The 11,744-nt window shown below is 40.2% G+C and overlaps 1 protein-coding gene and 1 non-coding gene across 6 annotated transcripts in view; both read left to right on the top strand.

Moving 5' to 3' along the window:
• Positions 1-12: 12 nt before the first annotated feature.
• Positions 13-11,744, top strand: part of ADK (adenosine kinase) — a 492,673-nt gene continuing 480,941 nt past the window's right edge. For 2 of the 5 annotated variants that reach the window (XM_025850597.2, XM_025850593.2), the window contains exon 1: positions 14-169. In XM_025850597.2, the coding sequence (XP_025706382.1) occupies positions 105-169 (65 nt within the window). In that variant the 5' untranslated portion in view covers positions 14-104. Of the gene's footprint in view, positions 170-11,744 lie in introns of all 5 variants that reach the window. The other 3 variants (XM_025850596.2, XM_025850595.2, XM_073878793.1) reach the window with 3 other exon arrangements.
• TRNAK-CUU (transfer RNA lysine (anticodon CUU)) lies at positions 2,103-2,175 on the top strand. The gene has a single exon. It is a non-coding gene; the product is annotated as a tRNA-Lys (tRNA).

Below are 11,744 nucleotides of genomic sequence, written 5' to 3'. Positions count from 1 at the left end.
GCGGGGTTCTGGGAGAAGGAGGCGGTGATGAGGGGAGGAGGTAGGGTCAAGGAGCAGAAGGGGTGGGGCGCACGCCGGAGCCTAAGTGGGGTGGTAGCACGAAGATGGCTGCGGCCGAGGAGGAGCCGAAGCACAAAAAGCTGAAGGTGGAGGTGCCCCAAGCGCTGAGGTGAGCGCTACTCGACGTAGGGTGGGGGGTGACGGCGCCTGTCGCTAACCAGGGCCCACGTGGGGTTGCGCGGCTTCGGCAGCGAACGGTGTTCTCGCTGCCGGCATGGGGCCAACGCACAAGGACCGGCTGCTCGGAGAGCTGCCCCCACGGCTGTGACCTTTCGCCCGGCGGCCACCCCAGTTTGGCAGAGTAGCTGCGTACTCCGGAGCGGTTCCGGCTGCTCTTGGCCAATCAGAACGTCGGTTTGGGGACCACCTACTCGGCTGTGGGCCGGCTGAGGGCGCCACGTGGGAGCCTTCTCCTGGCCGGGCCGGTGTGACCCTGGAGGACCAGACCTGACCAGGGTCTAATGAGGCCACCTCCTATTCCCTGGGGTGGGGGCGGGGGGGTAATGAGGAGGAGGTCCAGCGACTGCTGTACCCTGGGGCAAAGACAAAAATTCTTGGGGATTTTTCGTAAAGTGTCGCGGAAGGTCGCCTTGACCTTCCTTTTTGTACGTACTCTGAAAGTTGACACCTTTGAAGACCCTGTGCAGGGACCCAGATACCCCGCCTCCGAGGCTTTGCGGGGGCGGAATTTCGCAGAACAGATAGGAACTGTTGATTTTTCTTTTTTTCTTTGCACTTTTTGGCAGCAGTTGAAACAGTTGCGCCCCAACACCGACCTGCCTCACGTGTGATTGATGTTGCAACTTTTTAAAAAAATTGTTTGTTAAAATATTCCCTCTTAGTATAAAGTACAGCATGCACAGTCCTGAATGATTTTGGAAATGTTTGTTGGAAGGCATTGATTTTTGTCTAAAATTGATTTAAAACTATTGGGACTTTCCTTGATGATACAAGACAAGTCTCATTTTTTCCAACGTCATCCTTCTTCACCCCCGAAAGAATGAAGCATTCGTCAATGAAAAGGAAAGGTCAGTTAGGGGCCTGGTAGTGTTTTCATGCTGTTTTGAGTGGATGGTGATCAGATCCCTGCCAGTGCCAGTGCCTTCAGTGTATTCCTACTACCCTCAATTAGTGTGCTTACCTTATTAAAAATAATAAACTTTCTTTTTTTTATAACAACTCAACGATGTTTTATTTTTACTTTAAGCTTTCAAACCATAGAGTAAATAAAGCAAAGGCTTTTTGAATCAGACCTTCCTGGGTTCAAGGCATGTGCTTTCCCTACTTTGCCCATTACTAGAGTTATTTCTTTAAAGGTATGTCCTTCACAAAGTTTCCTCTACCAAATTAGAAGACAGATGCAACTTTTCCCCACTATCCCACTAAACATATGGCCCTTAGATTTTCCCTTATGCTAATTCATTTTCAGAGCACTTTCCTATTTTACAGATGAGGAAATTGAAGCCCAAATGAAACAATTCGTTAAGGAAATATGAATCCAGAGTGGGTGCAAGTCAGTTGTTTGACTCTACTGTTTCTTTTATATAAGCACCCACAAAACACTTCTCTTTGCTTATGTATCCTTAAAAACAATGATAAATAATCATGTTTAATACTTAAGTATGTATGTATCAGGCACTGTTTCAGCAATTTACCTATTTTAACTCATTCAATCCCACAACAACCCTAGAAGGTAGATACTATAATTATCTTCATTTTACCAAGGAGGAAACAGGCATAGAGATGTTCAGTAAATTGATCAAGGTCACCCATCTAGTAAGTGGTGGGGTTGGGATTTTAATCCAGGTAGTCTGATTCCAGGTCTCTGCTCTTAATTACTATGCTATACTTAACTAACCTCAAACAATTACCCAAAAGCCCTTGTTTTTGTTTCTCTACGTTTGCTTATTTTTTGTTGTTGTAATGTACATAACTTTTTCTGTCCTTGCAATATATAGGCATATCATACTTAATTCTTAAATATCCAGAATGTATTGTATGTGTCATTAGTGTTTGTTTAAAACTTGTGAAAGTCCTGGGGCGCCTGGCTGGCTCAGTTGGTAGAGCATGTGACTCTTGATCTCAGGATCATGGGTTCAAACTCCATGTTGGGCAAAGAGCTTACTTAAAAACGAAAATTGGAAAAGTCCTTAGGCAACTAAAGCTCATGTTGTATAATATCTACTTAGTGCCATCTATAGGCATGAAGTTAAAAGATTAGACACTTGAGTACTTGAACAAATCTCTTAATTTTGTGTGAAGACCTTTTGGGATTCCTACTTTTATTATATTTGGCTTTAAGGGTTGCAGTGTGATAAAGCACTGAGTAGTTGACTGCATGCGATATCTATGATGACTGGCTTGACATTTAAAGGGCTAGCTACCAGTTTTGGTTGATTTTAAAGGGGAACGGCTTATAAAGCCTAAGCAAAATTTAATGTATAGAATCAATTGGTGGGGAAAAAATAAATGTATGAGACATGTGTGTAGATGTCAGAGAAAGTACTTAGGACTTTGAGAATTTCAGTGAGCTCTAGGGTAGTAGTTCTCAACCAGGTGAAATTTTACCTCCCAGGGGACATTTTTGGTAGGGAGTGCTAATGGCACCTAGTAAGTAGAGTTCAAGGATGCTGCTTAACCTTCTACAATGCACATGAAGCTCCCTACAACAACTAAGAATTATCTAGCCAAAATTAACAATAGTGTTGAGATAGGAAAAAAACTAAGGAGAGCATCTGATGGTCTAGCCTCCCTTTTTCAGATATCCATTATTTTTCTATGTTGGATTGCTTTTCAGGTTGTAGCAGTTACTAAAGTTGTGAAGAAATAAGCAGGCTCTAACATGTTTTCACACTGGGTTGGGGAAAAGAAGGGAACACTGAGTGCCAGACATCATTACTAGGTGCCTTATATACGCTATCTCCTTTAATGTTACCAGCAACCTGTGAGGTAGGTAACAATCCTTGTGTTACAGATGAGGTATTTGGGGCTGAAAGAAGTTGAGAAGCATTTTTGGGAACTGACCCCTAGATGAATATGTTCCATGATGAATACCTATATTTAGGACAACCCATTTTCTTTTCTTTCCTTTGGAAATCTCATCCTAGTTCATTTCTTCAGGGGTCACCTCTAAGAGGATCCTGTTCTTCGAAAGCTTATTGAACACATGCCAAGCCTTTTTTTTTCAGACTGTCTTTAAATGGCTGCTATTTTAGGCATGGTGCTAAAAATTAGGTGCTAATATGTAGAGTTAAGACACAGGTACCATCTTCCTGGTGGGAAATGAGTAAGGTTTGGGAAAATGATACCTGAGCATTCTGAAAGATGACAAGGAATTAACCAGATATGAAGTAAGGTGTCTGGCTTTATAGGGAAGTTTGTTTGGAGGTAGATGGGAAAGAGCTGCCTCTGTCAGGGAACTACAGATGGTTTGGTCTGACTGGTTCAGAAAGTAGAGGGCATCCAGGCTTTGGTACTGGATCACATGTGTGATCTATCACTGTATCCTTAAGTTCTCAGAACCTAATTTTAACTGTCTGCTAAATATCTCCTTCTGAGTGTCTTGCTGACCCTTCAAAGTCATATATATCAAACTAAATCCATCTGTTGTCTTAAATCTGCACCTTCTTCCATGGCCCCTGTGTCTCTTAATGGCACCACTAACTTCTCTTTCTCCAAAGTTTGGAACCTAGGTATTTGCTTCATTTTCCACCCACATATAGTTATCAGAGTTGGTCTTTTCTTCTTCAGTAATGTTTCATAAACACCTTTCCTTCCATTCCTGCTGCCACAACTCAAGCATAAACATCTTGCTTAGACTTTGTTGGCTTCCTAACTAGTCTCTCTACCTCCAGTGTCCAGTTCTTCCTAATCTTCAGGCATAGCTTTACTTGTTCATCATAGCAAATACTTGTAAGCTCTGAAGTTGATTTTAGGAAGGGTTGAATCCTAAGAGCCCACATCATAACTCTCTGACATTAGCAATTAAAGATTGATCCAGGTCATGACTTTTAGTAATATTAAAAAGGAAACAAACTGCAGTTCTCCAATCAACAAATATTGAGCTTTTCTCAAATTATTGCTTCCTAACCGTTTCACTTCCCTGGAATCCTTTTATTCTTTCTCTGTGTGTCCTACCTCACTATGGACCCTGTGTTTTAAAATTGTATAGTAAATATAGGAAGAAAAGTCTGTAAGTATCTTACGTGACCAAGTAACAGTTTTAGTAACCCCTTCTTTTAAAACATTTTTTTTCTCTTTCAGAAAATTGTCTGGAAGATTATTTTTACAAACTGAGCACACTGTTCCAGGAGTGGTCTATTGTGAGGATTAAATGAGGAGACTATATGCAGACTGGAAAGGAGCAAGGATGATCATGTGTCCTTAGTGTGTGGCGTAGTGCCTGGTCCTTAGGAGCTGTTCAGTTAACGTTTGTTGAATGAATTATTAGCACAGCATAGAGTGGGACTGAAAACCTTCATTTTTCTAGACCTTGTATTTTTAATAACGCAGCCTAAAATTGAAGTTGGCGGCTCTTTTTTGGATGATACTACATGCCATTCACTTATAGTCACAAATGTAATCCTTTAAGATTAAGGTTTTGGACTATCAAGGAAAGTGGAAAATAAAAGTCTCCTGAGGTACTTTGCATGGGTGTCCTAATAAGTTGCTTTCCTGGGCATTAGATGCTAGGACAGAGTGAGGGAGGTAGAGAGAGAGCCATGGGAAAGCCTGTATGGATGGTCCTGGGTGTCTAGGGACAAGTGTGAAATGCTTAGAGCTCAGGGAAGGTGGAAAGGACTCTAGGAAAAGACATAGGCATTGAAAACTGTGTTTCTCTGATTTTAGGTATAGGCCTAGACTGAATAACACTAAATAAAACAAGCTGAGGTGGTTCATTTGGTTAAGCATCTGCCTTTGGCTCAGGTCATGATCTCAGGGTCCTGGGATCAAGTCCCACATTGGGCCCCTTGCTCAGCGGGGAGCCTGCCTTTCCCTCTGCTGCTCCCCCTGCTTGTGCTTTCTCTCTCTCTGACAAATAAATAAATAAAACCTTTAAAACACACACACACACACACACACACACACACACACACACACACGAGGCTGATGTGCTACTTTTTACCTGGAACATGGCTCCACTTTCCTTCCATCAGTTAAAATTCTGCCTGTGTGCAAAATATTCCCAGTTAAGTGAATAAGAGAGAGCGAACGAGAGAGAGAGAATCAGAATTATACAGAGCATTTTAATCAGAATGGAAATCAGTAGAGCAGTGATAAAGAGCATGGTCTCTGGAATCTGACATCTGGTTTGATTCTTGGTCCTTCCTAGCTGGTGGTCTTGGAACAATTGCTTATTGGCCTCTGCCTTTGTTTTCTCACCTATGAAATGGGTATAATAATAATGCCTACTTCAAAACAGTGTTCATTTCATGAGAAAATAAATATAAAATTGGTAGCTCACAAGTCTTCAATAAATGTTAGCTGTTATTACTATGGTACTGTTTATCCTACTGTCGACCCCTACTCTGCTCCAAATGCAGCAACTACAAATTAAAGAAGACAGGGGTGCCTGGGTGGCTCAGTCGGTTAAGCGCCTGCCTTCGGCTCAGGTCATGATCCCAGGGTCCTGGGATCGAGCCCCGCATCGGGCTCCCTGCTTGGCAGGAAGCCTGCTTCTCCCTCTCCCGCTCCCCCTGCTTGTGTTCCCTCTCTTGCTGTCTCTCTCAGTTAAATAAATAAATAAAATCTTAAAAAAAAAAAGAAAACAGAAAGATACAGGTATATTGGAGAACAAGATAAACATCTCCAGGGACTAACACAGGAAGGAAACATGCAGTTAGACTCTGGGTTCAGGAGCTGGTGGAAATAACTGCAGGGGAACTGGAGTCCTACAATGGATGAAACTAGGAGCCGGGGTGGGGGTAGGGGGGGTGGGGGGGTGGGAGGGGCTGGATGAAAAGAAGTCTGAGTGCCTTTGCTCCTGGCTGCTGCTTTAAAAAGCTGTGGACCTGAAGAGGCCGCACAGAAACAGCTGAGCGGCCAGATGGCTCAGAGTTGGGAACCGTAATTTTCACACTGTCACGTACTACAAGAGCACCAAGCTTGGAGGTCATGTGATCTGGAAGAGGGGTAACCTATCTCAAACCACCAGAAAAACAGGAAGGGAAAGTTTGAGCCTGCAAACATAATGAGGAAGAACATTATTTAAAAAATAAGCACAACCATCAGGAGATTAATTCACTCAAAATCTAATGGAATTCCCAGCAACTTCAAAATGACTTTTAAAGGGGCACCTGGGTGGCTCAGTCGTTAAGCGTCTGTCTGCCTTCGGCTCAGGTCATGATCCCAGGGTCCTGGAATCGAGCCCCACATCAGGCTCCCTGCTCCACGGGAAGCCTGCTTCTCCCTCTCCCACTCCCCCTGCTTGTGTTCCCTCTCTCGCTGTGTCTCTCTCTGTCAAATAAATAAATAAATAAATAAATAAAATCTTTAAAAAAAATGACTTTTAAGTATTTCACAGATCCTTAAAGGAGTAGCCGTTAAAAAACGTTATGATTCAAAAATTAATAGATATGAAATAAATAGCTATATAAAAGAATAAATGGAGTTACTGAAATTAAAACAAAAAACTAGGTTGATCAAACTCTACACCAAACATATTTGAGGGGAAGATTAGTAAATTGGAAGATAGTACTGAATAATTCACCCAGATGTAGCATGCATGCTGATTTCAATACCTTTTCTAGAATAGAGTAAGAAAATATGTACCGCAATTTTTGTGTAAGAAATTCTTACCTTCTCAAGGCACATCAGTTTGGTTACTTGTAACAACAGCCTCTGGCTATTTAGCTACATTTAGTTACTAGTAAATCCTGCCATTTTGCTGTTACTTGCAAATGCAGGATTATAGATATGAAGGTAGCCGATGTGATCATTAATCACTGATCACTCACAAAATTAGGACATTAGAAATGATATTGAAGTGATTACTTGGCTATTTGCATTCTATAGGCTGAGGCTAGACTTTAGTGCATCCCTAGTAGAACCATTTCTAAGTCTTTAAGGGACTCAATTAACTAATATAACTGGTAACCCCAGCCAGATATGACTCATTCTAGGAATGCATCTCTTGCCTCCATTGTCCTCGGGTATATTGGATTTGTTTTTCACATATGCCATCTTAATATAACAAGAAAGATGTCATTTCTCAATCCCAAGCCAAAATCACCTGAGCCCAGTGGAAGAGATTTTCCACATCCATGTATTAGTTTTGAAAATACTTTGATTGGAACTGCCTAGGTTACATACCCACTATTGAGCCAGTTACTATATCAGAGGTGGGGATTTTGGCCAGCCTTGGATATATTCTTACGCCTCATCCTGTGTGTCATGTGTGCCCGTATGGATGTGGGTGGGTTTGTGAGCCAGTGGTGTTTGTATGTATGGGGTGTAGATGGAGTTCAGGGGGGTACTCTAATAACTCCACCAGGGCCTTAGAAAAATCCATAGCATAGAAAACCCCATTTTTATAGCATGTATAGAAAATAATTTGTGAAAACAAAGGAACCATACCCCTATTGATAATCTCTTTCCTCAGGGTGTAGCCAAAGTCTGTCTTTATAAAACTCTCCTAATCATCCAGTTTGGAAATGCCTCTTCTGGCTGTTTGTTCTTTATACTTTGCATTACTGCTGTGCATAATGTGCATGTGTTATCTCACTGCTGCTTGAAGTCAGGAAGCTAGTTGAATAACTCTTAGTGCCTCATAATTCATTACTTCATTGCAATGTAACAGGCTCTAAACTTTTGTTGAATAAATGAATTCTTTTTTTTTAAGATTTTATTTATTTTTTGACAGAGACAGAGAGAGATAGAGAGAGAGGGAACACAAGCAGGGGGAGTGGGAGAGGGAGAAGCAGGCTTTCCAAGGAGCAGGGAGCCCGATGTGGGGCTTGATCCCAGGACCCTGGGATCATGACCTGAGCCGAAGGCAGACGCTTAATGACTGAGCCACCCAGGCGCCCCAGCGATACTATTCTTAATTTTGTAGTGTACTGTGTAACATAATGTACTATGTAACCAATGGATAATACCACAAAATGGTCTTTTAAAGAAAACTGTCTCTGTTGACTCATCTAGGAGGGGGTCAGTTGAAAACAAAATACAGCAAAAGAATCAAATTCAGATGTCTTAGGTTTTTCTCAAATTCTTTTAAGCTTGATATAGCAATATAAACTGTTTTACGCCCTGAGCCCTAGAGCTGAAGTTTGAAAAACCATGTAACTTTTTGAGTAAACAAGTTGAAATACAAGAGAATTATTTCCTTTACAAATAAACAGTTCAAATATGTTGTCTTTGAAGTTAACCACATTAGAGATTTGAACATTTTCTTGTTTTATAGGCATGACTGAGGGAAGTCTTAGGTTCCTCCTAAAATAGTTTGTCAGAAATTGTTTTTCCTAAAGAGAGATGAGACCTTAGTTATCATTTTTACTTCTTAGTTCTGTTGAAGATTAAAGCTGTTAAGCTGTAGAAGTGTTGCAGGCTTACACCCTCAGTTATGTCTCTTTTCTCACACACTCGATGAACTGACTATATTCCGTGTTAGCATGGGATAGCATGTTGACGCACATGAAAGTATACTGACAAAATTCTACAAGTTTTACATAGCACGTATCCAAATGTATAGACCTCGGTAGTTATATTTGAAATATTACAATAAAACATAGTTACACTATTTAATTCAGTAAGTATTACTCAATGTTTAGTATTAAAAATAATATTTTAGTAAAAAAGAAAGGGAAAGATTTGTCTTTCGGGGAGGGGTGTATGGGGAGTATAGGTTCTTCTCTGCATGGTAGGTTTGACTTTTTTGGGTCTTTCCCTATGTTTGAATATTGTGAGGATGCTCTATAGAAAAATATAGAAACTTCTAGATTTACACTTACAGATCTTTAGAATTGGGAGAGATACTAAGATTTCTTGGCCCAGCTTACTACATCAGGCAGGAATCCCTTCTTTAGTACTCCTTTTCCCCTACTTGTGTACCATTCCTCCCCAAGATTCAGCACAAATAAGGGAAGAGGAGTACATTTTTCCACGAGTGGAAACATGTACACACCAGAGACCTTTGACTTATGTGAAGCTTGAATAAACTACATTCCTGAGAAGATTTGTTAATATCCCATAGATACCAAGTCCAATTCAGAGCTCTTTAAATGATCTGTTGACCAAGGTGTTGCATCTTTATACTCATAAAACAGGTCTATACTCATTAGCAGGCTCTCTAGCCTTTCGCTTTGAGAAGCTATTCCCTTTTAGAAGTGTTTCCAAAGACTGCTGGAAAATGCTGATGGGAGGGGGGGATAAGAACAGGGGTGGGAGGTGATGACTGAGTGCAAATTCCCTGGTAGGGTGGTACCTCCCAGAGCTGAAGTTTCCTGCAAATTATGGAGTTGGGGTGTGAAAACAATAGCATATCTCAGCCAAGATGTGCCTCTGAAATTTTAATTTACAATTTCATATGATTTTTAGAAACTCTTTGGACATGTTTTAGAATCTTTAGATTATTAGTGCTTGATGAGGTACTTAAAATCAGTCTAATATTTACATTGTACAGTTGAGAGAATGAAGCCCAGAGAGGTTAACTGATAGTCAGGTAACACAGCTAGTTACTTAAAGCTGTGAAGTATTTGAGTTGAGATTTGATCCCAAGTCATATCCTCTGGAACAAGAAATGAAGTATCTGTTTTCTTTGAAGTTTTTTGTTTGTTTGTTTTGAGATAAGAATAACGTACTTAAAGATTTTATCAGCTGCTTTCCCTTACCTTTTCTTACTGATCCTCGCATGAACGTAATGGTCTTCAGCTGAGGAAATAAATACAGAGAAGTTAAGATTCCCTAAGTAAGGAGCTCTCAATTCACACTCAGGATGTAGGACTCATATTTCCTGCTGTTTACATTACATTTATGAAGCTGTAAATTGAGAACTTGTCAAACTGAATTGTGTGTGTTCTAGATAAGCACACTATTTAAATAAATTCTGTGGCACTGTGTTTGGTAACCTTGTTTAGGTTTTTGTCTTTCAAGTTCTCTTATTGACATGTATGTAGCCTACCCCCCTCTCCCTAAGAATAAATACTATATTCCTTTGTGAGATATACTTAATGGTATGCTTTGCAAATGGATTAACTCCTTAAACTTGAATTTTTAGCAGATTTCTTTTCAGCCACTTTTTTTTTAATTTTATTTTATTATGTTATGTTAATCACCATACATTACATCATTAGTTTTTGCTGTAGTGTTCCATGATTCATTGTTTGCATATAACACCCATTGCTCCATTCAATACGTGTCCTCTTTAATACCCACCACCAGGCTAACCCATCCCCCCACCCCCTCCCCTCTAGAACCCTCAGTTTGTTTCTCAGAGTCTATAGTCTCTCATGGTTCGTCTCCCCCTCTGACTCTGCCCCCTTCATTTTTCCCTTCTATCTTCTCTCTCTCTCTCTCTCTCTTTTTTTTTTAACATATAATGTATTATTTGTTTCAGAGGTACAGGTCTGTGATTCATCAGTCTTACACAATTCACAGTGAATTTTGAGCAGATTTCTAATTAAATTAAAAAGCATTGAGCAAACCAATTTTGCTTATGTTTAAGAGTTAAAATGTTCAGTTAAGAGAGCAATTTCTAGTAAGTTTTAATTTACTTTGGAGATTTTCCACTTTCCCCTGATATTAATAGTTTCAATCTTGTCTTTAGCATTATCAATGATAATAATATGAGGTAACTATTACTGATTAGAAAGTTTAATATGCCCAATATTACACAGTTAGTGAGTGGCAGAGATGGGATTCAAACCTGAATCTGTCTTTTATTATTAAAGATTTTTCATAATTAGCTATAATATTCAGATATTATAACCAACAGCAGCCGGAATCAATGGTGATTTGTATGATTGAAAAAATTAAGCATACCCTTTGCTTCAAAAAGTATTCCTATATTATACATGAAACAAGTACTTTTAGAGTACAAATCCTCTAAAAAGCTATTAATCTTTTAATACTATCAGTAATTTGAAATCCTATGAAAATGTTCTACCAGATCTGAGATGGTAGTGATGAGAATTCCTTTTCATTAAAAATGACCTGCAGGGGCTCCTGGGTGGCTCAGTCGTTAAGTGTCTGCCTTTGGCTCAGGTCATGATCCCAGGGGTCTGCCTTCAGCTCACGTCACGATCCCAGGGTCCTGGGATCGAGCCCGGAGAGTCAAGAGTCCGAAAGTCGGACTCCCTGCTCTGCGGGAAGCCTGCTTCTCCCTCTCCCACTCCACCTGCTTGTGTTCTCTCTCTCGCTGTCTCTCTCGCTGTCAAACAGAACCTTAAAAAAAAGTGACCTGCCAATAATAGTCATTATTAGCTTTGAACCTCATATAAATAATAATAAAGGCAACCTTTTAAAAGAAACGAAATGTTCCGTTAGCCTACTTTTAAGAATAGGACCACAACATTTCATTAAATTCAAATGGTATTTAAAAAACCTCAGTTTCATAATGCTTGATAATCACAGGAAAAAGGAAGTGGGAGGAGGGTAATAGAGATCTATGAACAGGAAAGGGGAGGTAAAAGGTGATAAAAAAGAAAAAGGCTCGATTCTGTTTAGCTATTTCTGATTTCTAACCT

The sequence above is a fragment of the Callorhinus ursinus genome, unplaced genomic scaffold (assembly GCF_003265705.2).
Source record: "Callorhinus ursinus isolate GAN/ISIS: 27379988/994484 unplaced genomic scaffold, GSC_fseal_2.0 scaffold31, whole genome shotgun sequence".
Lineage (NCBI taxonomy): Eukaryota > Metazoa > Chordata > Mammalia > Carnivora > Otariidae > Callorhinus > Callorhinus ursinus.
This window is presented reverse-complemented; position numbering and strand designations above follow the sequence as displayed.